At 41.0% G+C, this 26,672-nt stretch overlaps 1 protein-coding gene across 2 annotated transcripts in view; it reads right to left on the minus strand.

Moving 5' to 3' along the window:
• ALCAM (activated leukocyte cell adhesion molecule) overlaps positions 1 to 8,337 on the minus strand; it is a 212,176-nt gene extending 203,839 nt beyond the window's left edge. For both annotated transcript variants that reach the window (XM_046002918.1, XM_046002916.1), the window contains exon 1: positions 7,716 to 8,337. In XM_046002918.1, the coding sequence (XP_045858874.1) occupies positions 7,716 to 7,788 (73 nt within the window). In that variant the 5' untranslated portion in view covers positions 7,789 to 8,337. The remainder of the gene's footprint in view (positions 1 to 7,715) is intronic.
• Between the last annotated feature and the right edge of the window lie 18,335 nt (positions 8,338 to 26,672).

Genomic DNA, 26,672 nt, shown 5'->3' on the forward strand with positions numbered 1-26,672 from the left:
AGACATAAATGAAACTAAGAACATTGTTGTCTCGAAAAACTAGCTAATTTGCTATGGAATTTTAGGTAATCTTTTAACCTGTGGCTTCATCTATTTCAGCTGCCAAAGAAGAAAACTGAACCAGATGAACATCTAGGGCAATTTCTCATTTTTTCCAACAATACCTCTTCTATCACATTTTACTCTAACCATGATTTGCATGCCTTTAACCCTTCAACACTGTGTGCACTCTCTCCCACTCTGTCCCTCCCTCTCTCTCCTCTTTCTTTCTCTCTCTCTCTCTCTCTCTCTCTCACACACACACACACACACACACACACACACACACTTAACTTTTCATAATTTTATTTCAGGAGAAGATAAGGGTTCAGCCATAGGATAGTGCTTTTATTGACACTGCTTGAGCCTCTATAATCTCTCATATTTCTTGCCAAAGGAGCTAGAAGAGGAAGATATAAACAATGAATATGGGGCTAAGTAAGGATACTTGCTGCTGTCACATCACTCACTGGTTGATTGATTGCAAAAATGGTACTAATTCTCTCTCCTGGTCTTTATCCACACTATTTGCCAAGTGTTTTTTTTTAGCTCCTTCCTGTCAGCAGGAGGAGATGATTTCCCCACCCTTGAATATGAGCTGGACTTGGGACTTGTTTTCACCAACTGACTGTGGCAGAAATGATGGTTTGCCAGAAGCAGCTTTCCATGTTTCTGCTTTTTCTTAGAACCCAGCTTCCACCAAGAGAACAAGCCTAGGGAAGCCTATTAGAGAAGAGTCAATTTTCCCTGAACTACAACCAGCCAACTCCCAGAAGCAAAGCTGCCTAGCTTGACATGGAGCAGATTATAGTAAAATGAAGATGTCTGACTAAAACTAAAAAAAACACCCAACACTCCAGACTAAATTGCCAGAATGCAAAATAATGAAATACATAAAATGGTTGCTGTTTAAACCACTACGTTCTGGAGTGCTCTATTACACAACCTAGTTATTTGATGTACTATGGTTCAAAAATTTAATAAGACTAGCTATACATGTTTTTATGTTTTCTTCTTGATTTAGAACTAGGTAAATTCCGTACCCATAAATCCCCCACCATTAGGGAAAATACTTGGGAATGTGCTGACAAGAGTTTTAGCCACCGTGACCAATGTCCTCTCCCTTCATTCTGCCTTATTAATGAGGACAAAACCACAGCATCCTTTACTTTGTGTGCTTAAATAATATTCTCTCGACCTTTTCTACTGCCACTCCCTTTGGGGGTTTTCTGAGTACCTGAAACACTTATATAGATGAACCAACAACACATGGGTGCCTAATTAGGAATAGAAAGTCTTGGCATGAATTGCCATAGGCATGTCGTTGGCTGCCCCAAGCCAGTTCACCAGTTGTAACTGATACAACTGTAGTTTACATGTACAAAAAGACTTAAGCGCTTCCTTCAATTGTATAGGTATCCCTGATAATTATTTTTAAATCCAAATTAATAGTGGAGCTACTGAGAAACTTCAAAGAAGAACAGAACTGGAATTGTGCAAATGGCTGAGAAGGGCTTTCAGGATCAGACTGAAATCAGCCTTCCCTGGTAAGAAGTATCGCTCCCAGGTGAATTTCAAACATCATTATTCTCTTGGTATAGCAGTTCAATTTGGTTTCCACGCCAAACCATGGGATCCTTAATGTTTTACATCCACTGCAATAACCTCTCACATCTCTCCTATACTTGATATTAAAGGAGCTTTGTGACCTCTTGTTGATATTTCATTGTAACTGATAAATTTTAAAAAGTTAGAAATATGCACTTTGTCAGGATGACAGTACTTATAGTTAAGTAGTCTAAGACAGACAACAAGCATGCCATTAATAATCATGGTGGCTATATAATTTGTCATCCAAATTGCACTTTTGAGGGTGAAATAAGGTACCATTAATAACTGAATCAGGACATCAGGATAAACAGGACTGTCATGTGTATACTGGGATGTATGGTTCATGGAGTAATAGAAGAGGAAATTTTAGGGGAAATAGGTGGTGGGGAGGGGCTGGCTAACAAGCCAGAGAAGGTGGACAGGGGTCTAATTTCTGATTAATGTATTCTCCTGCAGTTTAGTTTCAGTATGTTGCAATACTATAAATTCTTAGACACAGACATGTTTATTCAAATACTTAAACTCAAAGACAAATTAAGTAACCCTTTGATTAGAACTGTTTTGGATTGGACTGATTTGATCACATCCTTGAATGTTATGGATAACTGAGAACCAACTGGATAAATAAGAGAGTAAGCACTAAAAGCTAATTTCATTCTTAGAACATACACTACAATAATGGACTATGATAATAGGTTATCATAAAACAATTACTGAATATCACAGCACACTTGGAACTAGTCCTGGCTGAAATATATAAGATATTACATCTAGTAATAAGTTGGGGAGAGAAGCATATAAATTTTGTTATTTATTTATTTATTTATTTATTTATTTTTAAAGATTTTATTTATTTATTTGACAGAGAGAGATCACAAGTAGACAGAGAGGCAGGCAGAAAGAGAGAGAGGGAAGCAGGCTCGCTGCTGAGCAGAGAGCCCGATGCGGGACTCGATCCCAGGACCCGGAGATCATGACCTGAGCCGAAGGCAGCGGCTTAACCCACTGAGCCACCCAGGCGCCCCTAAATTTTGTTATTTAAACAGAGAAATCAACTGGATGAAAATATCAGTAACTCCAAATATATAATACTTTGTACACTATAAGGATACTTGCAATAACTGTAGGATTTAACCTTATCCAACAGACAATAATATCCTCTTCTTAAATATAGAAGATATATATTAGTCTTGACTTTGGTCTCCATAAGGAAAATTCTGCCCCAATTAAAAAAAAAAAATAAAGAGAGAGAAATATAAATGAATATTTTTCCAGGCCTTTTTCATTTCTTATTGAAAATAAAAAGGTGATATCCAAGAGTAAATAAATAAAGTCATCACCCACCACTCAAAGAAATTTTCTTCAATATGCACTGAATTATCTCATTTCCTAATATGCCACATACATTCAAGTATAAGAAATGAAACAGGACTTTGTGAAAATCTAACAAAGAATAAAACTGACTTTGAGAAAAGTTAAATTCAAGTTTCTATGTGTACATGCTATTTTAAAAAAATTTTTTTTGAAGATTTATTTATTGGAGAGAAAGCAAGACTAAGAGAGATCACAGAGGGAGAGAGAGCCCAATGTGGGGCTAGATCCCAGGTAACTGAGATCATGACCTGAGCCAAAGGCAGATGTTTAACCTACTGAGCCACCCATATGCCCTATACATACTATTTTATCATAGCTGCACCTGCGTTGCTTTCCTGCATATTTGGGATCTATATGCATGTATCTGCTTGAGTTAACAGCTTCAGAAAGCTGGTTCTCTTTGGTGATGTTTTATGCTAAATAAATGGCCAGAACAGAAGGAAGTGTGTTTAAGACTATGAGACAAGGTGATCATAAAGCATTTAAGATACTGTATGACAAAATACTGCCATCTAACACCAAGTAATGCTGACAACTTACTGCTCAATTTTACAAAGGCCTATGTTTAGTGACATGAAAACATAAGGGGAAAAAAAGAAAAAGGAGAAAAAAGGAAAAGAAAACAGACATTTTACCTGACTTAAAAAAGTGGTCAAGGTGATAACTAAATGTAACAGTGTTTTTCCACTAAAAATAAAATAAAAGTCTTAATATAGCATGTTTTCGTTGAAAAATTCAAAATGCTGAGCAAGGGAATTACTAATTTCATCAAAATCAGAACCATACATTACAAAGGGAGAAAATTTACAAATGGGAAATAAGAAGGAACAGAAAAACAGCTTTCCCAAAATCAGAACATTCTTATATGGCATAACTGAAAACCGAACACATGAGTGCTGACTCAAATAAAAAAAAATAATAATTTCTGGTAACACTTGAGACTATGAAAGTAGGTTTTTATTGATTTTCCTCTTTTTAATAAGTTAACAGGAAACAAGCATTCTCTTCCAAAATTCTATTTAAAAAGATAAGCTAGACTGAATTTTCTAAAAAGTCCAAAAAAGTTTGGAATTGTGTCACAAAAATATTTTGGAATTGTATAGATATTAATACCACAGGAAAACTTTTATTTTCTATTTCCTTCTATATTGCACTTAAAACCACCTTGTAAGTCAACTGTTTTGTTTAGGGGCATCTTTAGGATATACACACAGATTTTGTCGCATGACCATACAAACATCAATCATCACTTACATTTCATTCTAGGAACCACATATGTAGTTTAAATAGAGGCAATCTTCCAGGAGGGATGGGTTACCCTAATGGAGTTTTCTGAGACCTAAAAATCTTTCCCACTGTTAGGGTCTCTTTTCCCAGGACAGTGAGAGACAAATTCCTCTCCATTACTTTTTTTTTTTTTTTTTTTTTTTTTAATAGCCCTGTTCAGGCCTGGAGGACTAAGCACAAGATATTATAATGGATTTATACAAGTAGGAAAAAACATGGAAAATTTGCAATTGGGTTCCCTAGCCATTTTCTAGCAACACAATTTATATGAACTGTATCCATTCAGTCTGTCTGAAAGCATTAGAAAAATACAATTGGATAATGACTCTGCCTTGCCCAAATCAGCTTTTTACCTTAGGTCATCAGAAACAGTTTTGAGCTAAAGAGATCTGAGAGAATAGATCCTTAGTCCACTGTTTTACTTACACATGAGACAGCAGAAGCCTGAAAATGTTAAATAACTTGCTCAGGTGCCCAAAGGTGAATGATGCTGAGCCAAGCCTAGAAAAGCAGTTTACTGAAAAGAGTGCCCCATTAAGTTGTAAACTGCTATTGGATTAAATAAATCATCAAGGAAAAAGCAATATTTACTGGCAACTAAGCAGTTTGCAGTTTTTAAATTAATACATTTTAGTAGTCCCACATCAGGCAGTCTGCAAGGACACCATTTGAGTTGATGCTTTCCCCAAGGCCTACTGAGGTAAAACTGAATGTGTTGAGAACAACATCCAACTGGGTGGTTGGGGGTGGGGGGGGGGGGAGCTTTAAGTGTGCTTATGTCTTAGAATTAACCTCGTATCAATGAGAAATTAAGAAAAATTCCTGAGGGCATGAACACAAATTACCCAAGAGAAGAAACAGTTAACTGCAGGGGTCCCACCTCTTTGTTGTAAATAATCAAGGAAAGCATTTTTTAAAGCAATACAGAATGTCACCACAGGCTGACGCTCTTTCTACAAGGATAATGAGATTCTTGTTTCCTCGGATGCTGAGCACTTACTTCATTGCCTTTATCTCCGAATTCCGTTTCTGTGGTTCCTACATATTCTCCCCTCCCTTCAAAACAGGTAACATGTCATGCCTAAACCATTCAATGACTGTGTAGCCACTACACAGACCGAAAGACCTGAAGGAGCAGTTTCACAAACTCGAATTTTTGTTCTCTAGGTCTCGACACACACTACTAAAAGTGCTCCGGAAATGAAGGGCAGCAGGCGGGTAAGTCAGTTAGTCCCTTTGATTAAGCCAGCTATGGGCTTGGCAGCCCCACCCGGCTCAGCTATGCAGAGGGCTCCGAAGGAGGCGCACTTCCCTTACAGGACCTGTGTCCTGAGTCTGGAAAAGGCGCTTTTAGTGCCACAACCCTTTCTTTTTAAAACACAGTGACACGCACACAGGCCAGCCCGATAAATTCAAGGAAAGCACGGATCTGAGGGACTGAGGTTTCTGATCCTCGGATCGGCCGAGGACGGCAGCGCGGCGAGATCACTCCCAGCTCACCCAAAGCGCGCACTGGGTACTGGCTGGAGACGCGAGCTTGTGGCTCCAAACGAATCACGTAGAAGGAATTCTGAAAGGGGAACCTTTCCCTTTTTAGCAGTTCAGTGTGAGGAAAAATCTGTCCCCCGAGGTGGCTCAACGGAAAATAAATCCCAGAGCGACCGCACGGAAAGGGGAACTGGGCGTGTGCGAGTGGTCCCGGGGTGTGGGTGTAGGTGAGACAGCACTCTCAAAGTGACGAGAGGGTTAAACTGAAAAGCAGCTGTGGGAGGGTGGATCTTTGCATTTTGCTAACGACCTCACCCCTTCAACCCCCGTCTCCCCTGGGCTCCAGAGTGAGTACCCTCTCCTCCCACATCGGACAATGGGACCTTGAAAGAGTGAAATACACAATGTGCCAAAGTCAGGGGGGTCTCCCCTTCCCACCACCGGGTGTTCCTACCCCACCCCACCTGCTTAAAATCTGGTTCTACAAGCGTTTCACAGGCTCCGTCTCAGAGCCAGAGATTGTCACAGACGCCTCTTTCTCTAGCCTCAGAACTGCAGGTGAGCTCATTACCTCACCCAGAAATGTAACTTTATCATAAAGAGATCCGGAGAGGGGACCCCCCTCCCCCGCACCACCACCACTAGCAAACACAGTAGCAGCAGTTCACAAACACTTGTGATCTTCGGATTCTAGCCCCCAGCCTCACTTTCCCTCTCTTCCTGGGAGAGATCCAGAGGCTTTCAAACCTATGGTTTTGATCTCAGTTTGCCAACAACTGAAGGGATGTGCAGAAATTAAAGATGCGAAAGAGAAGTGAATCCTTCTTTAATAACGACTAAAGAAAAAGCACTAGAACAAACGGAAGCCGAAACACACATAAACACACACAAACAAAAAACCAGGAAGTGGAATTTTACTTGCAAATGTCCATCTACGAAGGGCTGGAGATAAAACTTCAAAAGGAGAAAAAAATTCCAAAAAATCCTCAAGTCTAGCGACAAAATGAACCTGACGCTCCACCAACCGAAGGCGAATGTACAAGATGCCCCGTAAGGACCAACTCGCTTCAGCCGACAGATAGGTCTCAGGATGACAGCCCCAGGGGCCGTCCCTAGGGTAGGAAAGGGATTCCCGACTATATATTTTAGTTATTGGGGATTTTGCCTATTTTTCTTCTGAGGCTCAGTACACAACTGAAAACTGAGGCTGAATCACAGGTCCTAAAAAATCCACAAATCGCTCACTAAGGTCTCAGAACCCTGGATGCTAATTCCAGTTCAGGCTGTGTTCTCTGCCTACCACCACCCACCCCTACACTCACTACCCACCCAGACAATGGGGGAGGGGGCGTTCAAGATAGGATTTAAGCTGTAGGAGGTTTTTAAGGGAGTGATCAAAGTCCTCCCTTTTTCTTCCACCCCTCCCTTCTTCACCTCCTACGGAGGGGAAGTTACCAGGGGATTTAATACGAAAAAGTGCGGGCAGTTATTGCCACGGAGCTAAGCGAAAGGAAAACTGCCCCGAGCGCAGTGACGTGGACTTTTGATATTCAGAGACTGAAGGAATTGTCAGAGGGCAAGGGCTCGCCGCCTAGGCGGGAGCCGCAGGGGGAAGGATAGAGATCCAGAGGAATCCTGCCTGCGGAGCCCTGAAGCCCCAACCCCAGCAGCACCCAAAGTTCCTGGAGATTTACCCAATGCCCCCAGTCCCTGCCCAAACTTGAGCCAACCGGCCGGGCCCAAACGTGCGGCACAGGTGACTGAACCCAGGGCCAACCCTGTGCCTGCACCGCCGTCTCCTTACTTCCCCCACACGCCCGCGCGCACTGCCCCCGAGGTGCGAGGCCCTGGCCCGGAACGTAGGAAATTGCCCCCGGCCCACGTCGGCCGGGGGCTGCCCTGAGGCCCCTGCTCACCTGGCCTGAGAACAGCGGCGGAGATCAAGAGGCAGAAGACTAGACGGCAGGAGGGGCCCGCCTTCGATTCCATATTCCTCCTCCTCGGGAGCCACCGACAGAGTCCGCGCCGCAGGAGGGGGCGTCGTCCCCGGCCCCGCGCTGCCCGCGAGCTCGCAGGTCCGAACGCAGGGGCAGCGGCTTCTCCAGACACACCGCCCCCCTGGGCTGTGGGGCGCCGGACCTTCGGATCTCCGCCGCAAGCAACTTTCCACCACGCAGTGCCCCAACTCTTCCTCCCTCTCCTTCAGCACCTCTCCTTAGCCCCTGGGCTGCTCCTCCCGGCACCGACGACCCTCTCCTCCCTGGAGACACTTGAGTATTTCGGAAAGGTGTACGCGGTTCTTTTAGGCTGGTCTGGTATTCTCCTTCTCTTGGGATAATAATAATAATGGCAGTGGCAGTGCGCGTAAAAAGCCCGGTGCTAGAAAGGAATCGCCGAGGGCAACAGGGAAGCGAGTCCAGGCGGTCTCCTCAGGTGGCAGAGCGGTAGCAGTAAAAGCGGCGGCGGCAACAGCGGTCTTCGGGCAGCTCCGAGTGGAGGGACTGGAAGGCGTGTGTAAGCTGCCTTTCTCCTCCTCCCTCCTCCCTCCCGCCTCCCCCCTCCCTCCTCTCTCCTCTCTCCTCCCCTCTTCCCAGGACTCGGCGCCGAGCAGGTGGTTGGAGCACGGACCTGCAGCCTAGAGGCGCTGCAGGACCGAGTCGCAGACCGAGTCCAGCACTGGCGCTTCGCTGGGGAGGCGCTCGCGGGATCCCTGGGCCCCCCGAGTAGGAGGGGCTTTCCCGTGGCTCCGCCCCCGAGGCCACGCTCGCCAATGGAGAGCAGACGCAGGAGCCGCGCGCGCCCGGGCGGGCCCGCGGGACAGCCTCTCTCCAGTAGCGTTACCCTCGCCTTCTATGTGCGACGCTCATTTCTTGGTGCCCACCAGCCTCGACAGAGTTCAAAAAAGCGCTTGTCCCAGTCTCCTATTCCAGTGGCTCGCTCCTCAGGGATTTTACGGCGGTGATGTTGCAGCTCTATCTTCAATGAAGAGTGGTGGGGCAGGACGGTGGGGGTGGAGAATTCCCGGGGCGGGGTGGGGGGCGAGGGAGGAGGAAAAGTCCAGAAGGGGTGGCAGAGGTGGTCTCTCGCCTACGGAGAGTCAACGGGAGCAGCTACTGGTCGGCCGGGGGCAATCCAAATACTGGGCTCACTCCTCCCCCAAACCCACCTCTCCAGCGTACCTTCTTTTGAAGGCAGATCCCTTGAGTCGACTGCGCAGCACCAAATAGAAAACATTTACTCTTTCCCGGGGAAAATAAGTGAGGAATTTCTAGACTGTACTTCGTCACACGGATTTTCCCAGTGTGTCTACTTGCCAGAGCGTGTGTCTTTTTTTTTTTTTTTTAATTAAGCGGCGATTTTTAAGTTACAAACAAAATCCTCTCAAGTTACTCAGATTAAAAGCCAAGCTCCTCCTCGTCCGTTCCAGAAAGCCGGGCATCCCAGCAGATGGACAGGCTTCTCTGGCAGTTTCTAAGGATTGAACCGTCTCCCAGGCGGAACATCGGGAAGCTGTGTTTTTTTCAGGTCAGACAGAGACCATGAAGGAATATTTTCCTCTGGAACTCCGGGGTGGAGTTGCCGGAGCCCTAAGTGGCTCTAAATCAGGGATGCGGAATCACAACTCTCTTCCAGGAAGCATTATAAAATCGTGGTCCCTGAACCACTTCGCCAGGGCATTAAATAGCCCTTCGTGCATCACAGGATCACCCCTGCGTGAGGCTAGCTCCAGCAGAGAATGCCAACTAGTAATCGTCACATACCGCGCTTTCATCAGAGGCTTCGAGTCACCAGCTAATGGGGGTGAGGGGAGTTGGAGGCCAGAGAAGCTTATTAAAACAAGCATACACATGCGAGCTCACACACACACACACACATACCACCAGTGATCTCTGAATTCTTTTATCTTTTTATGCTGGAAACTATTAAGCTCCATCTTCAGGTGTGATTTTTTTGTCAGAAGCCTGCCTGTCTTGTCTTCCCAGTTCTCTTTATAGCAACAATATTCTAAAGTAGAGCTCTTACATTTTTCCTTTCAAAATAAGTAGTTTTTCCTGCTTCGATTTAATATCAACATCTTATTTGCATCATGTGAGCCAATAGGAAGGCTAATGCTAGGAGACAAATGCCTTTTAATTCAGTGTTTCATAAGCTAAGTTTGAATTGTTGGCATTCCGAAGGGATCTCATAGAATTCCTTTAGGAAATTGTTTTTCTCTTAACAGAAACTTTAAGTAGCTTCTACTGCAACAAATCATTCCTAACTATATAGTCAATCTGGATCCCCCACTCTGTCTACCTGACCCTGTTTTGGGGTAGGTGTTTAAACATCTTAATCGCTAAAAATAAAAATAAAAATAAAGTAGATAAAGACAGACTGACTTGGGCTCTGACATTCAATAGCTACACGTTCTTGGTCAACTCACTTAACCTCTCAAAGCCTTAGTGTCTTTACTTGTAAAAAGTGATAACAATAGTGCCACCCTCTTAAGACTGGTGAGGATTAAGTGATATCACACAAATAACTGGAAAGGTATTATTATACTCTGGAGCTCTGGCTTTGGAGAGTAATCAGAGTCTAGTTAAAATCTCTGTTCTGCACTTAACTCAGCAACTGACTTTGAACAAAAGTCACTTTGATAATTAAAGTTTGATGACATAGTAGAATACTAACTTCAAAAGTATACAGTGAGATTGGATCAAAATATATTTTATAAATTAAGGATATTTTGCACACCCATGCACATGTATGGAATTCTGAAAGCAACATATATACACACACATACGTGTATGTATGATACATATTTGTTTGCAGAGTCCCTTTTACAGAAGAATATGTCCTAGTTTAGGAAAATGCCTTGATAAGCCTCTTGTGACAATAACTCCAAAGGCTATTAGTTATATAGAGCTGAGACCACAAAAGTGATGGTCGTGCTACTCTATATTAATCATCATAGTAAAAATTAAAATAAGAATTACAAAATAATAAAAATAAATAGGAGTTTAGCAGGGGAATGAAGGGAAAGATGCTAAGAGAGAGGAAGGGGCATGGGCCAAATCACATGAGTTTGGAAATAGTTGAAGTCCTCTAAATATACTTTAAATACCAAAGTTACTGATCACTTACTGTATATTAGGTTATTCTAAACAACTTACATGAACTAATGAAATAATTCCCCCCTCAAAAACTGGTGCTGTTGGCTTCTTCATTTTGCTCATAAAGAAACTGAAGCCTAGAGACATGAAGGTCACATAATGATTCAGAGTAATGGTAAAGCCTCTTTTCTACCCCAGGCACTTTGATTCTAGATGATTCCAGTGATATTTACCAGCCAGTTCAGTCATGCATCAGAGCATCATAATGGCTACTTCTTACTACAAGAGGTCAGATAAATAATGTTCAGCCAGAGGAAAACATATTTGATTTTAGAGCTTCATTCCTCTCCACTTTGCTCATCATTATCCACTTTGCTTATCAGAGATGTCTAACAATAAATTTATGACTTTTTTTGGGGGGGAGGCTTGATTTGGATATAAATTTCTTCATTTTCTGAAAACTTTAATGAAGTCTCCTACACTCAAACACATTTTCCTTGGGGAAATTAACTAATCAGGCAGTGTATCCTATCTGTATGAGTCAGGTACAGTGCATATGAGATGTCAAGGCCACAGCTAGACTGAAATAATTTACCATAAGCAAAAACTCAGGGTTAAGAAACTTAAGAATATAAGCCTCACAAAATAATGTAGTGAAGAGAATATTTGCCCTTCAAAATCTAGGGAATGGAGGATTGGATCCACCTTATCTTGTTTATAACAGGAAGAACTTTTCCAGCTACATCTGGATCACAATAGCTTTTGTTACAACTGAGAATACATAGAATTCCAATGATATTTACCAGTTTAGTCATGCATCAGAGCATCATGCTGGATAGTTCTTACTACAAGAGATAAAATGAACAATGTTCAGCCAGAGAAAAACATATTGCATGTTACCTAGAACATGAGACGAGCTTTGCATCTTCATTATAAAAAAAAAAAATCATCAGTCAGGACAATGTTCAAAGTAGTGAACATTCTAATCTCTAATTTCCAGCTTAGAATGTGTTGAGATGAGAACTTAGAACTCAGGACTTCTAAGTCTCAGTCCAGGATCCTTTGCCCTGTATTAAAACATTAACCAACAGTATGTGACAACATAGATCAGCCATGTGAACATTTGAAAAGTTGAGATGATTTTTTGTTGTTGTTCTAATGTAAACGATTTCCCACTGGAAATGAAATTTCACCAAAGATGGCATTGGATACTGGTGACGTTTCTTCCTACCACCTCATATTACAGTGCTCTGTGTGCCTTCCTAGTTTTTGAACAAAACCTGTATGCAGTTCAAGGGCGTACAACAAAGCTAATTCACTTTCTCACCCTCCACCTCCCCATTGGCGAGTACACATTTCTAGCCAATACTTTGCAAATACATGAAGCACTCTATAAATATTTATGTTTGAATGGTAAGTGATGAGAGAGAGTTGGGTTTGGGGTTTTGTTGTTGTTGTTGTTGTTTGTTGTTGTTGTTCTGTAGAACATAAACCTTGAAACAAACTTATAAAGGAGAATGATATAAGGAGATGAAAAGGGTTTCAACTGGATCTTAAATGATTAGACTTGTATGATTCTGGTATCAATTCCAATGTATATTTTTTTCTCCCATTCCGCCAATCAATTCTCAGACACTAGTTGGATGTCCTACAATTCAACTCAGTTCTGACAGTATCTACCTGAAGATAGCATCAGCCAAATATAAGAGATACAGACGGCAAGGTGTGTGAGAAGGAGAGCAGTACTTTCATGCTCTCTGAGCGCACAACTCTCCCCAAATCTCCACGTAGTCAACAGCCTAGAACCTCTCTGAACACTGTCTTTTCGGTTTTTGTGGAGGCCTTATCATGTAGGTATGACTGATTAAATCATTGCCTACTAGTGATTTGACTCAGTCTCTGCACCCCTTACCCCTTCCAGGAAGGGTGGGACTAAAAGTTCCAACCCTCTAATCAGGTTGAGTCTTCCAGCAACCAGCCTCTATCCTTAGATTATTCCTTGGCTCTCTCCATTAACATAACAAAAGACACCTTTCTCACTCTTATCGCTTAAAAAATTCCAAGGGTTTTATGAGCATTGTGACTGGAATGGGTCCAAGACCAAATACATATTTCTTATTGTAAATTGCAATATCACAACTAGGCAGACTAAAATTTAGGAAAGGCAAGGGAAATGAGTCAAGTCTTAGTCACTCTAGTGAAAACTTTGAGATATGAAGTGAAGAAACTTAATCTATGGGAGGAAGGAAATGATAAAAACTATTTGACATTAAAGGAGAATAGAGCGGGGACGCCTGGGTGGCTCAGTTGGTTAAGCAGCTGCCTTCGGCTCAGGTCATGATCCCAGCGTCCTGGGATCGAGTCCTACATCGGGCTCCTTGCTCAGCAGGGAGCCTGCTTCTCCCTCTGACTCTGCCTGCCACTCTGTCTGCCTGTGATCCCTCTCTCTCTCTCTCTGACAAATAAAAAAATAAAAAATAAATAAAAATAAAATAAAATAAAAAGGAGAATAGAGCATAAAAGGCCCTGCCTCTTTATTTACAAAAAGGACAGAAGGGAGAGGAGGGCAGCATGCTGAGAATAGAAGTCTGACTAGTAAAATTTCTAAGTGACCAGGCAGGAGATGGTCAAGGACCTGGGTTGATGTTCTGATGACAAAGATTGAAACAGAGGGTTAAAATTGGATTTATATTAAGTCTAGGAAGATATGACTATTTTAAAGAGTCATAGAGATATTGCAGGTATAAAATGAAACTCTGTTTTATTTCTGGACCCTACGATTTTTTAAAGTCAGTAGTTCCTAAAATCACTCTAGATATGGATTGGAGGACAGATGGGTATTCATCCTACTAAGAAATATTCCCTTGAATTTTATTAATCTCAGTTGTTAATAGTAATAGCAGTCACTGTATTAATAAATTTTGCAACTCATATCCTCAGTAATGCTACCTAATAAAGACTTATCCCTGGAGCTCAAGAGGGCAAAAACTTCCAAAGCCTTTGGTAAACACTGTTCTTATTTCAGACTGTAGATTGCTCAGTGTGTAGGTACAAAAAGAAATGGGTAGTTATTGCAAAGTAGAAATCCACTTAGTCATTTGCCTTCTTGTCTTAGATATGAGGAATGGAGAAAAGAGTCTGGCTAAGCTATTTAACCATGAAACTTAGCTATAACTATAAAATGAATGCCAAAAACTCTTAGTGTATCAAATTCTCATAACTCATAAGTCATTAGTGATTTCAGTAGGTGCATAAAACTTACTCAAAAATATACTGGTTTATTTTCACCTTATAACCTGAGAGTTTCTCTTCAGAGTTCTCTGCATATTTTCAAGTTTCAACTGAGATAAACAGCTCTTTCAGTTTTGAGTAAGTAAAATGTGACTCAGAGTGTGGTTATTCAGATGCTTGATATGTTAAAGGAAATTTTAACTTGAATGATTCTCATGAAATTTTCCACAGAGTTACCTCAACTTGTTTTATCATGTACCTACTAGCATTGCAAACTATTAAAATTTCATTCAGGAATTTGAGGTGGACATATAATGACTATAGAAATATGAAAACAATGTATATTTGATTTTTTTAAACAAACAAATCACCATGGATTTAATGGATTTCTGGAAAGCCAAATTAATTAAATTTATTTAAATTAATTAAATACAAGTTTCAGTTTATCCATATAGTTTCCCTTTAAAATAAGTAAGATGGCTGACTTTAAGAGAAGTATCAAGAAGAAATGCTTAGATAAACATACAATCCTGGAGGAGTGATGATAATTAGGGGAGAAAAAAAGGCTTAATAACATTGCATAAAGGTTTATTGATTATGCAATATAAGAAAGAGTCAAAATTTTAATGCTTTTCAGAGCCTCACAAGTAATTTAGTTGAATTGTTTTCAATCTTTATTTAAATATAAACCTTTTTCTTTCAATGTAGGCTTATTCTGAAGTCCAAATTCCTATTTCTCCCTTGTTTAATCATTCAGACCATGGTGGTCTCCTCATGGTTCCTAAATATACCTGCCACATTCCCATGTCAGAGACTTTGCACTTTGTTTCAAATACTTGGAAATTTTTTCCCACAGTTATTAGTGAGACTTACTCCATCATCTCTTTCAAGGTATTTCTTCAGATGTAATCTTCTTATTGACTTCCATGAGCAACTATAAAATTTCAACCCCAGAGACACCTGGGTGGCTCAGTCAGCTACGTAGGCTAGGCATCTGACTCTTGATTTTGGCTCAGATCATGATCTCACGGTTGTGAAATATAGACCCATGTGGGGCTCCATGCTGGGAGTGGAGCCTGCTTAAGATTCTGTCTCTCCCTCTCCTACCCTCCACCGCTCTCTCTCTTAAAAAAAAATAATAATAATAATAATTTTAAAAAGTAAAACAATAAATAATTAAAATAAAATTTCAATCCCCAGCCCCAAAAAATCTCCCTTTTCTGCTTCATTTTGAAGCAGAAAATATAATATAATAATATAATATATATTATAACATAATATATATTTAATTTAGATATTTTGAACACTGAATATTGAATATCTGCCTCTCTGTGCCAGACTGAGAGTTCAAGAAGAAGAGAAATGTATGTCTGTTTTATTCTCTGTTATATCTATAGAATAGGCAGATACATAGGAGGCATAAAATACTATTTGATTAATTACTTAAGCAATCCATGAATACATGAATGAATAATAAATAATTATGAAAGGTAATCAATAAACTGATACAGGTGGGTCTTCTTTAGCTAAAGTTTGACAAGCAACCTGAAGTTTTACTGCCTTCTTTAGATCTTAAGTCTTTTCAGAATAGTTAGAAAACCCAAACAAAAAGGCACATTGTTGAAAGGGAGAAAATATATGTAAATGATACATCTGATAAAGGGTTAATAAACAAAACATATAAAAACTTATGCCGCCCAACACCAAAAAATTAGCTGATTAAAAAACTGGGCAGTAGACCTGAAGAGACTTTTTTCCAACTATCCATTCAGATGGCCAATGGACACATGAAAAAATGCTCAACATCACTAATCATCAGGGAAATACAAATCAAAACCACAAAGAGATATTAGCTCACACCTGTCAGAAAAGCGCCTGACTCTTGATTTCAGCTCAGGTCATGATTTCAGGGTCCTGAGATTGAGCCCTGTGTCAGGCTCTACACTCAGTATGGAGTCTTCCTGAGATCTATCTTCCTCTGCCACTCCACCCACTCAGGCTCTCTCTCTCTCTCTCTCTCTCTCTCAAGTAAAAATAAGTAAACAGAATCTTAAAAAAAAAAAAAAGACAAGAAAATATAAGTATTGGCACAGACGTGGAGATAAAGGAACCGCTGTGTGCTGTTGTTGATGGGAAGGTATATTGATATAGTCACTGTGGAAGATGGTATGAAGGTGTCTCATAAAATTAAAATAGAAATACCATATGATCCAATAATTTCACTTTTAGATATTTACCCGAAGAAAACAAAAACATTAATTTGAAAAGATATATGCACCTTTATGTTTATTGCAGCATTATTTACAACAATTAAGATATGGAAACAACCCAATGTTCATCTGTAGATGAATGGAGACAGAAGATGTGGTATATACACACAATAGGTTATTACTCAGTCATGAAAAAGAATGAAATCTTTCATTTTGTGACAATATAGACGGATCCGTAGGGTGTTATACTTAGTGATGTAAGTCAGACAGAGAAAGATAAATACCATATGATTTCACTTATATGTGGAATCTAAAAAACAAAACAAATGAACAAATAAACAAACAAACAAATAGAAACAGACTTATATAGAGAGAGAATAAACTGGGGGTTGCCAGAGGGGAGGGGAATAGGAGGATGGAAAAAAGAGGTGATGGGGATTGAGAGGTACATACTTCCTGTTATAAAATAAATAAATTATGGAGATTAAAAGCACAGCATAGGAATATGGTCAATAATATTGTAACAATGTTGTATGATGACAGATGGTGACTATACTTGTGCTGAGTATTGAGTAATACATAGAATTATCAAACTACTATATTGTTACCTGGAACTAATGTAACATTGTATGTCAACTATACTTCAATAATTTATATTTTAAAGGGAAAGAAATTTAAAACAAACAAGGGGCGCCTGGGTGGCTCAGTAGATTAAGCCGCTGCCTTCGGCTCAGGTCATGATCTCAGAGTCCTGGGATCGAGTCCCGCATCGGGCTCTCTGCTCAGCAGGGAGCCTGCTTCCTCCTCTCTCTCTGCCTGCCTCTCTGCCTACTTGTGATCTCTCTCTCTGTCAAATAAATAAATAAAATCTTTAAAAACAAACAAACAAACAAAAAAAGAACACTGGGCGAATCCACCTACATCATATGGCAGATGAGGTAACACAGGTCCCAGAAGTCAGAAGACTTAACCAAAATTAACACAGCTTTGGCTACCATTTTTGCTCAAATGCAAATGAGCCACTTTCAGTTACAGTAAATACACAAGATACTCTATAACTTTTAAGTCAAATTCTCAGGATAATAAAAAATTTGGATGCATATCAGACAGCATTAATCAATTTCAAATATGGTGCATTTATCCAAACTCTTTTCAGAACAAATATTCTGAATAATGTTCTGTATAACATTTCACTAAGGCATGATTATGGATGCAGTATCAATATTGCAAAGTCTACAGAGGAGGTTCAGTATTCAAGATCTTAAGCCTCAATGTTCTTTACACTTTGTTCTTTACAGGATGGATTTGGCAAAATTATAATATAAAGCAATGTATTCCACAAACACAGATGATTCATAACCTATTAACAGTGCTATAGGACAAATATTTAATTTAATGTCCAGCATTTTAACTTTGCATGGAGTTGTTTAATGTGTTTACTTTTCTTTGGAAGGGCAAGAAATTCACTTAATAATTGTGACTCAAGGTGAAAATCTTGTGAGAAAAGGCGATGCATATTTAAAAAGCTATATAAGCCAACACGAGAAAAGATTTATAAACATGTACATGCTCTCATTGAAATCACCAGAATCTGTGATATATTCTAGGTGGCAGAATTCTGTGACATATTCTAGCTGGTAAATTAAATAATTTTTTATTATTGCTTCTAGTTTTAAAATTCTGTTAAAACTGATTAACTGATACATCTCCTAAGGAAAGTGATTTGCTTTTTTATAGAGAATGACATCCAAGTTATAGAGTGAAGTATTTTGTTCAGAGGTGGTTAACAAGTTACAAGAGGATCCCCAAAGAGTATAACTCTCAATTATTTTTCCTAGGCTCAAGGACATTTCAAAAGACTGTGAGGTCCTGAGTTATTCCTCGGACTTTTTCAGAGCTTAGACATATTTTGACTTCAGGACTAGTCACTAAATTCAAACTTTAAAGGCAAAGACACATCAAAGGGCAGCTTGAAAACCTTGAGGAGAGGGGGAATTATACTCACAGGGCCTGAGAAAGTATCCCTTAGTTACTCAGGTCTTTTCCCCAGACCAGCAACTGAATCATCTTCTATTCTCACTTTGTACGTCCTACAGTCTTCAACTTTTGAGATCGTCTCAGAAAAACTAAGAAAAATCCCAAATGACTCTATCCTGAGGTGATTCTTCACCATCTGCTCAAATATCTGCCCTGAAATTTAAAAAGAGGAGAGCGGGTGCTGAGTTGTTCCTACATTTCTAAAAGGATCAGCATCTCTTTCTCCTTTCTTTCCCTCCCAACTTAATACCTTGTCTTTTGCCTGTTCTGTGAAGGCTCAGCATTTTGAGGTAGATAATAAAGCCATGATAATTTATGAATAAAGAAATGACTATATTGTAGTCTGTGTGCCAGTGAAAGAAAGAGATTTCCAGAGAGAGGTGAGTCACAGATTAGAGAAACTAAATAAAATAAATTAACGTATCTTAAAATACAGGCCAAGAAAGAAATATATGTCTTGGTATTTCCCATTCCCTATCCTCTGCCTTTTTTTTAAGTTAGGGAGACATTATTTTCATAATCCCAGTTAGCCAGCGGGAGTTTATCATCAGATTTTTTTTACTAAGATTTTTGTAATAGGTTACTCTCAACTGAAAGTGACAAAACCTCTAGTCCAAGGAGTTTAACCAAAAAAAAAAAAAAAAAAGAAAGAAAGAAAGAAAGAGACCAGGAGGTAACCTATTGGTTTAAATGACTGGGAACTCCAAAAGTATGCATATGTTTAGGCATGGCAGGATCAAGGCATTTGAGTAAAGTTGTCAAGGCTCTTTGTCCTTTTTTTATATCTTAGCTTGACATGTCTTTGCTTGTCTCCAACTGTTTTCTCAATTTCCTCTTTTGCAGCCCACATCCTAGAAAGATGATTATTTTCAAACCTAAGCCTATATCCACAGAGACTGAAATCCTAAAGGAAGAGATACCCTCTCACTCAAGAAAAATTGTGACTGGTTTTGCTCATGTGAGTAATTTACTGTGAATTAGATGTTCAAGAACCATGACTAACCAGGCCTGAGGCAAATGTCCACCCTTGCAGCCAGAGCAGGTGGGCATAACGCTTGACAGTATTTCAGAATCACAGGAATGGGAGCCATTCTCCAAAGAGCAGATAAAAACAGTAGACCTCTACTTCATCTCCTTTATATTATTTTTTATTGGTTCTTAGGATAATTATGTTTTCTGCTGAAATTGTGTACAAGAGCTTTTGGTTATTGGGGGATGGGGAGAGGATAGAAATCTTCTGTGTCATGAGGAAACTAATTTTATTTCATCCTTTCTCCTTTCAAAGGGCTAGATTATTGCTACAGAGGGAAAACAGGCATCATTTGCAGGTACTTGCTAACGTTTTTTTCTCCTTACTATCCTATGCGCTATCTGATTATGTAGGAATAAGAGAAGCATTGATGTTGCTTTATACTCATAAGATGTGAATTAAAGTAACAAGATAAATATATGAAGTATTTGCAAATATATTGATTTTCCATGGATACAAGGTCACTATAAGGTACACTGAGATAGTCTCACAGAGCAAACGTATTTCTTCAGGACCTCTTTTGTCTTGTTTGTTTGTTTCTTTCTTTCTTTTTCAAAGATTTTCTATTTTTAAGTAATCTCTGCACCCAGTGTGGGGCTCACACTCATACAACACCAAGATCAAGAGTCACACACCCTACCAACTGAGCCAACCAGGTGCTCCCCCAGGACCTCTTTCAAAAGTGACACCGAGTAACTTTATTCAACTTTATTGTCTATATATTTGTTAAGGCTCATTTTCCATCAACTTATCACCTTCATCAGTCTGTTGCCCTTGCCACAAAGACAGAGAAAAGAAGATAACTAGCCAGAAATCCATATTGGACAATCTTTTTGATTTATCTAGCTCTGATTTCAGTCTTTCGCGTATGTTTTCGGTTGTATCGGTCTTTTAGACAAGCGTCTGCTGAAAGTTTCAGATAAGTCAACATTTAGGTCTCTTTATTCAAACAAATTTCCACCCCTCAGGAATAATCAAGTTTAAGCAAGTAGCTGCCAGCAGCCAATTCTAAAACCCCACTTTCTACTTGATCTAACCACAAATCAGCTCTGTCTGTCCACTTTCTTAGAGTATAACTGACCCAATCTTCATTCCAGACTTCACTACCCTTTCTTTCTCCCAAGAATTACCCCAAACCTCTTCTACCTCTCTTCTACCTCACTGCCCAAGTGCTTCTTCCTCCACGGTGCAGGTGCATGCCGGAGGCTCTTCAGAGACCCTCGTGAGCATCACTTCCCAACATTGACTTCAGTGATGTCACCCTGGCAGCTTGAAATCTACTCTTGTGGGTTACTTATACCCTCTGGAAACTGGAATGAGCAGCACCACAAATCAAAGGTGTTTTGGTTTTCGTATTTGAGAGCTGGTTGCGAAACATTTACCGGGTCACTACGTCTGTGAAACCAACTTCAGTCTTTACCACCCTCTCCAACAGAGCTGAAGGGCCTGAGCAGGTTGTCAGGTAAACCAGAGTTCCAATTCTGGTTTATCCATTTGGTATTTATGTGACATTGAGCAATCTATTTCACCTAAGCAGTGTTCTTAAATAAAATAGTACACATCAAGCCTCGGGCACAGGAGAGTGCTGACTAACATCAGCCATTTTCCAAGAGCCCTTGATCCTTCCTGTCCGTACCATTCCAAGTGTGGATCAGCTGTGCTTCTGGTTGCATGTTGATGTCGCTTGCAATTAGCTCTTTCTTTCACTGTAAAAACTACAGTTTAAAGATGGATCATTATAGTATCTTGCTTAGTGTATGTGATAGACAGTGAATCCCCAATAAGTGCTTCTTTAGGGCATATTTACAGCATAGGCATTCAGATATCAGGAATGTGTGCCCAGCAATAGCTAAATGGCACATTGCAGAAGAGAAAGGCAGCAATAACTAGTAAAGAGACCACCAACTTAGGAATAAGGATGTCTAAATTTCAATCTCAGTACATAACATACAAAAATGTGGGAACTCTGGAATCAGATAACTCTAGTTTGAATCCCCATTCTGTCTCTAATTGCCCGTACAGCTTTTACCAAGTTATTGATCTCAGCTTCCTCCTCTGTTAAAGGGACTTAAGAGTAGCTTTGTACTTACTGTCAAAGGTTAGGAGGGTCAAATGTTTTAAAAGATGCTAAGTATGTGGACAGTAGTCTCTAAATAAAAGGTGCCTATGATCATTCTTCCACTAGCTGGTTGTGTGGTTTAATCTTCCTAAGCTTCACAGACTGTAACTATGCCTATAAAAATAAAAGGGTTGGTTTGGTGCTCTCTTAAGAGGCCTTTTTTATTTTGAACAGAATTCTCAGTCTCAAAGTCCTTTGTTCGAGAAACAGGTATCATATTTAATGCCAATATTCTTTGGTGAACAAAATCCCTGCTTTCCAGTCTCACAACTCCTAACTCAAGCCCCCATCATCTGTACAGCAAGTTTCCAACCAGTATCTCTGCCATCTGGCTCTACTTTCCCTGTTCCAGACTTCCCCTGGTCATCTTAAGACAGACAGTCCGACAGAAGGACAAATTTGATTATGTCACTCCCTCTCTTTAAAATCTCCGTTGGAGTCATTTTACCTATAAGATGAAAGCTAATTTCCCAGCAAAATCTCTAGTACTTGACATTCTTGCCCCTGGTTTCCTACTTGACAATCTTAGTTTCATATCACAACACTGTCTCCTGAACCCTATGTTGTAATCAGATCGAACTCACTGTTTCCTAAACACACAGTGGCCCCCTTTCTCAACTGGAGGCATTGCATGTATAGTTCCTCAGCCTGAAATTCACCAACCGCCCCCGTCCCTTTGTTTTCCTGGGATACTCCTACTCCTATTTCAAGACCCACCTCACAAGTCAAGTTAGCTTTTAAGCCTTTCCTGATTCCCCCAGGCAGTGTTAGTCAAGCAGCTTCTGTATTTCTACAATGCTAGCACTTACCTCTTTGAATTATATTTATCTGTTTACAAGTCTGGCTCCTCCACTGACTCTTGGGAAGCGAAGTATCACAAGTCTGGAGTCAGACTGTCTGGTTTACAAACTCCTGCACCAGCACACACTATATATATGAGCTTGAGGAAGCTACTCAACTTCTTTAATCTTGAGTTTTCTCACCTATAAAATGGAATCCTCCATTATAAAAGTCTGCATAATAATTTTTAAAAAATGCATGTACAGCTCCTACCTGTGTGCCTGGCATACATTAAGGCCTGCATGAATGTTATAAAAGATGATGTTGATGATAACAATAGGGGAGGTAGGAGAGCTAGGAGAGTGGCAGGAGGAGAAAGTGATTGAAAAAAAAAAGAGAGAGACACACTTATCAGTCCTTGGACCACTTCCCAGTGTCTGGCACCTAGGAAGTGTTCAATGCGTGTTCCTTGATTGAATGTTGTGCTTCTTGACAGTACAACTAGAGAGATAGTTACCAGCTCTCTTATAAGTGAGTCCACGATTTCAAATTAACTTTTGGGATGCCAGAAACTGAGGTGCTGATGGAGAAGGGAGGTAGAGGAGGAAAAGGAGGGGAGGGGAGACAGAAATTATATTGGGAGAGCAGATTATAAATCAAATCACCCTACTTCACAGCTCTAAGTATTTCGATTGTTTGTATTATCAGGAACTGAAACAGGCTGGGGGGGGGGGGGTGTAATAAAAAAGAATGAAGAGGTGCAGATTCCCGGTCTGGAGAGCAGCCCCACCACTAGGCACCACCTGGGTCTAAGGACAGTCAAAGCAAACCTCTTTGATGTGCCTGCAGAGCCTGAGGGCAAAACAGCAAGCAACCCAGCAAGGGGTTGGAATGCAAGGGGCTTGGAATGCAAAAAAGCGTTCCTGCAGGCAAGGAGGGGTGGAGGGAGGGACAGAGTTTGCTTAATAAAAAAAAAAAAAAAAACCCTTAGACTAGAAAGGGCTGGAACATTGGAAGTCCAAATTAGTGGGATAGCTTACTCTGAACCCATTTAAGCAGATAAAAACCTGATAAACAGGACTTAAAAACTGAGACAAATTCTTTCGATTAGTCCAAGAGACTAGGGAATTAGACTAGGGGTGCGGTGAGGGTGGTATATGAGAAAATAAATTGGTGCAGAAGAACGCGGTGGGCAGAGAAGCAGTGCTCCTGAATTTATTTCAAAGACAAAGAACAACAAAACGCTCTTCTGTTTTCATCAAATAATGGATGTTCCCCAGGTCAAGAGTGGCGGATGAATTCCCTCTTGCACTTGGTAGTAAAAAAAAAGGGGGGGGGGGAACAAAACAAAATAAGATAAAGAGGGATGCTTTCGTCCTTTCTTCCTCCTCCTTTCTTGCAACAGGGTCTTCAGGTTTTCTTCTCCTTTGCTGTCCAAGGTTTGCGTCTTTCCGGGCCCCCAGCAGCTTGCCACTGTATCCTTTCTGCAGACCGGAGTTGGGTGCGGTGCGGCAACCGCACAGGCCAGGAAGCTAACCTAGGTCTCTCTCCCTCCGGTTTTCTGTCCTTCCCTCCGCTCCCCACGGGTCCCTCGGATCCTCTGCCTACCGGCGTCGCAGACCAGGCGGCCGGAAAAAGAGCGCGCCGGTACCACTGAGAGTTGGCAGGCTACTCCCACCTTCGATGTGCGTGGCCGAGGACGGTCCTCTACGTCCCAGGGTACGGACACCAAGCGCTGTCCTTGGCTGCTGGCTCCGGACGGCGGAGGCAGGGGCTCCGGACGGCTGGGGGCGCCCTAGCGGAGGACGAGCTGGGCTGGCCGCCTAGGGCACCGCCTGCCGCTGGGATCGCTTGGCTCTTGCTTCGCGCGGCAGAGGTCGTGGGCAAATTGTCCTGGGATCCTATTCCTGTAGGAAAAGGGCCGCCGCGCCTGCTTTCTCGGTCAGCAGTTATTGATTCATCAGGTCCCAGGAGTGGATGGACTGACCTACCGAGAGGAATGTTACCAACGTGTTAAACAGAATAAAGAGGTATTGTGTGTCCTGTCATTATCACTGGCAAGAAGTCCAAGGTTTTCCCATATTTTTGCCTGGGAGCGCTCCTAGGAGCCCCCCACTCACCTAAACGTCCATTACAAATCGAGTTATTTTCTATATAATAATGTCTACAAACGATGACCACGCTTAAATAGACCCCTAGACCTACCAAGGATATATGCACCCGCTTTTATTGGAAGGAATTCCTTGGGAACCAAGAATATTTAACTTCTGGAAGGCTGCTCCTTGAATTGCTCTTCTCCAGACCAAAACTGAAGACAGACTTGCGAAATGCCTGACCGTACAGTCCAGTAGGTTGCACCAAGTGAAAAGCCTGCTCATGTCTGAGTGGTCTGGGAGACTTTTATATTTAGGTGAGAATACTGATCAGGGCATAATTGATACATAGAAAGTTATTGAACCGATGTGGGAAACAAAATCATAAGAAATCCTTGGACAATATCTCAAAGGGAGCATTTAATTCTCTGCCACTCAAGAGTAAGAACAGTTCAGCTTTCACAGTGTATCTACATTATACAGTCAGCCAGTAAAATATAATCCCCACTCAAGCAATTAGAGGAGAGCGCAGGGTTGCAGTTACAGTTGGGATTTTTAGCTTGGTTAAAGCAAATAAAATACTGTAGAAGAAATGAAATCAAACTTGTTGAAACTTGGATTTGCAGAAATATAAAGTAGTTCGGAAAAGATGAATTCAGGTGGAAAATGACCTTTTTATTACATTCAGGAAGGCATTAGAATGTCAGGAGAAATGCTGGAATGGAGATTTATTACCATAAGCACAGTTGACAAGTTCCATTTTGTTGAGTATCTTGGATGGAGGAAGGAAACCAGCATTTCAGGAGGTGACTAAAAATCTCTGCAAAGTGTTCAGTAATCCAAGAAGACCTGAATGGGGAAGGAATGTGTTGCTCTTGTTCTGCTGAGAGGTTCCTGGAAGCCTCAAAGTTCCCTGTTCTGCCACAGATGTGCCTATTCCTTGTCAGCATATTTGTGCTAGGTGGATTATATGAGCTATGAGAGGGAGGGATGCAATGTGTGTGTGTGTGTGTGCTTGTGTGGTGTGTGTGTGTGTGTGTGTATCTATATACTCAGATTCAGAGTAAATATATATATAGTTGAATATACATATGTGTGTATGTATTTGGAGATTCAGAGGACGTTTTAAAAAATATAAATTCCTTTTTCTAGGTAAGTGAAGTAACATGTATACATTGTTTTGTATTTTGAAGGCCATGTTCATTTGAGATATACACAAACCCGTGTTGCCTTGAGGGCTAAAGTTAGCATCCCATTTTATTTTATTTTATTTTTAAGATTTTATTTACTTATTTGACATAGAGAGACACAGGGAGAGAGGGAACACAGCAGAGGGAGTGGGAGAGGGAGAAGCAGGCTCCCTGTGGAGCAGGGAGCCCGATGTGGGGCTCCATCCCAGGACTTTGGGATTATGACTTGAGCCAAAGGCAGACACTTAATGACTGAGCCACCCAGGTTCCCCTAACATTCTCAATTTAAAAGATGAGGAAATGTGGATAAAACAAGGGAAGTAAAGGGCATCTACGTGGCTCAGTTGGTTAAGCGTCTGTCTCAGCTCAAGTCATGATCTCAGGGTCCTAGAATGGAGCCCCACCATTGAGTTGGGCTCTGCCCCAAGCAGGGAGTCTGCTCCTCCCTCCCTCTGCCCCTCATCCCACCACCACCGCCCCCCAACTCCCACTCTCTCTCTCTTTCTCAAATAAATAAATAAAATATTTTTTAAAAATAAGGGAAGTGATTTTCTCACTGTACTTTTCACTTTGCCGCAAAATCTTTCATAATATTTGTGATTCATAAGCATGAACCTTAAAGTCACATGGACTTCAACACATCTCCCCTCCTTTTTTTTTAAGTGGGCTCCATGCCCATTAAGGATCCCAGTGTAGGACTTGAACTCACAACCCTGAGATCAAGACCGGAGCTGAGATAGAGAGTCAGGTCGACTGATCCACCCAGGCGTAATACATTTTCTAAACCATTTCCCTCTCTCCTTTTTAGTTTGAGTATTTAACTGAAATTCTATCAGAATTTTCAACAATTCTCCATATACGCTCATTCCTGTTCTTTTTCTTTGTTTTGTTTTTCTCCTTAGCACTTTTATTTAATGCAATTTACATTTTACATATTCATCCTGGTTTTTCACATGTGCTTTCCTGCTCCAGAGAATACACTCAGTGAAGACAAGGAATTATTTTAGAAGGGGAGATATGGGGGGGTGGGGGGAGAGGGGGGGGATTGCTTTTTTTTTCCTGCTGTACCTCAGTGCCCAAAAAAAGGTAC

Source organism: Meles meles, chromosome 4 (genome assembly GCF_922984935.1).
Source record: "Meles meles chromosome 4, mMelMel3.1 paternal haplotype, whole genome shotgun sequence".
NCBI lineage: Eukaryota > Metazoa > Chordata > Mammalia > Carnivora > Mustelidae > Meles > Meles meles.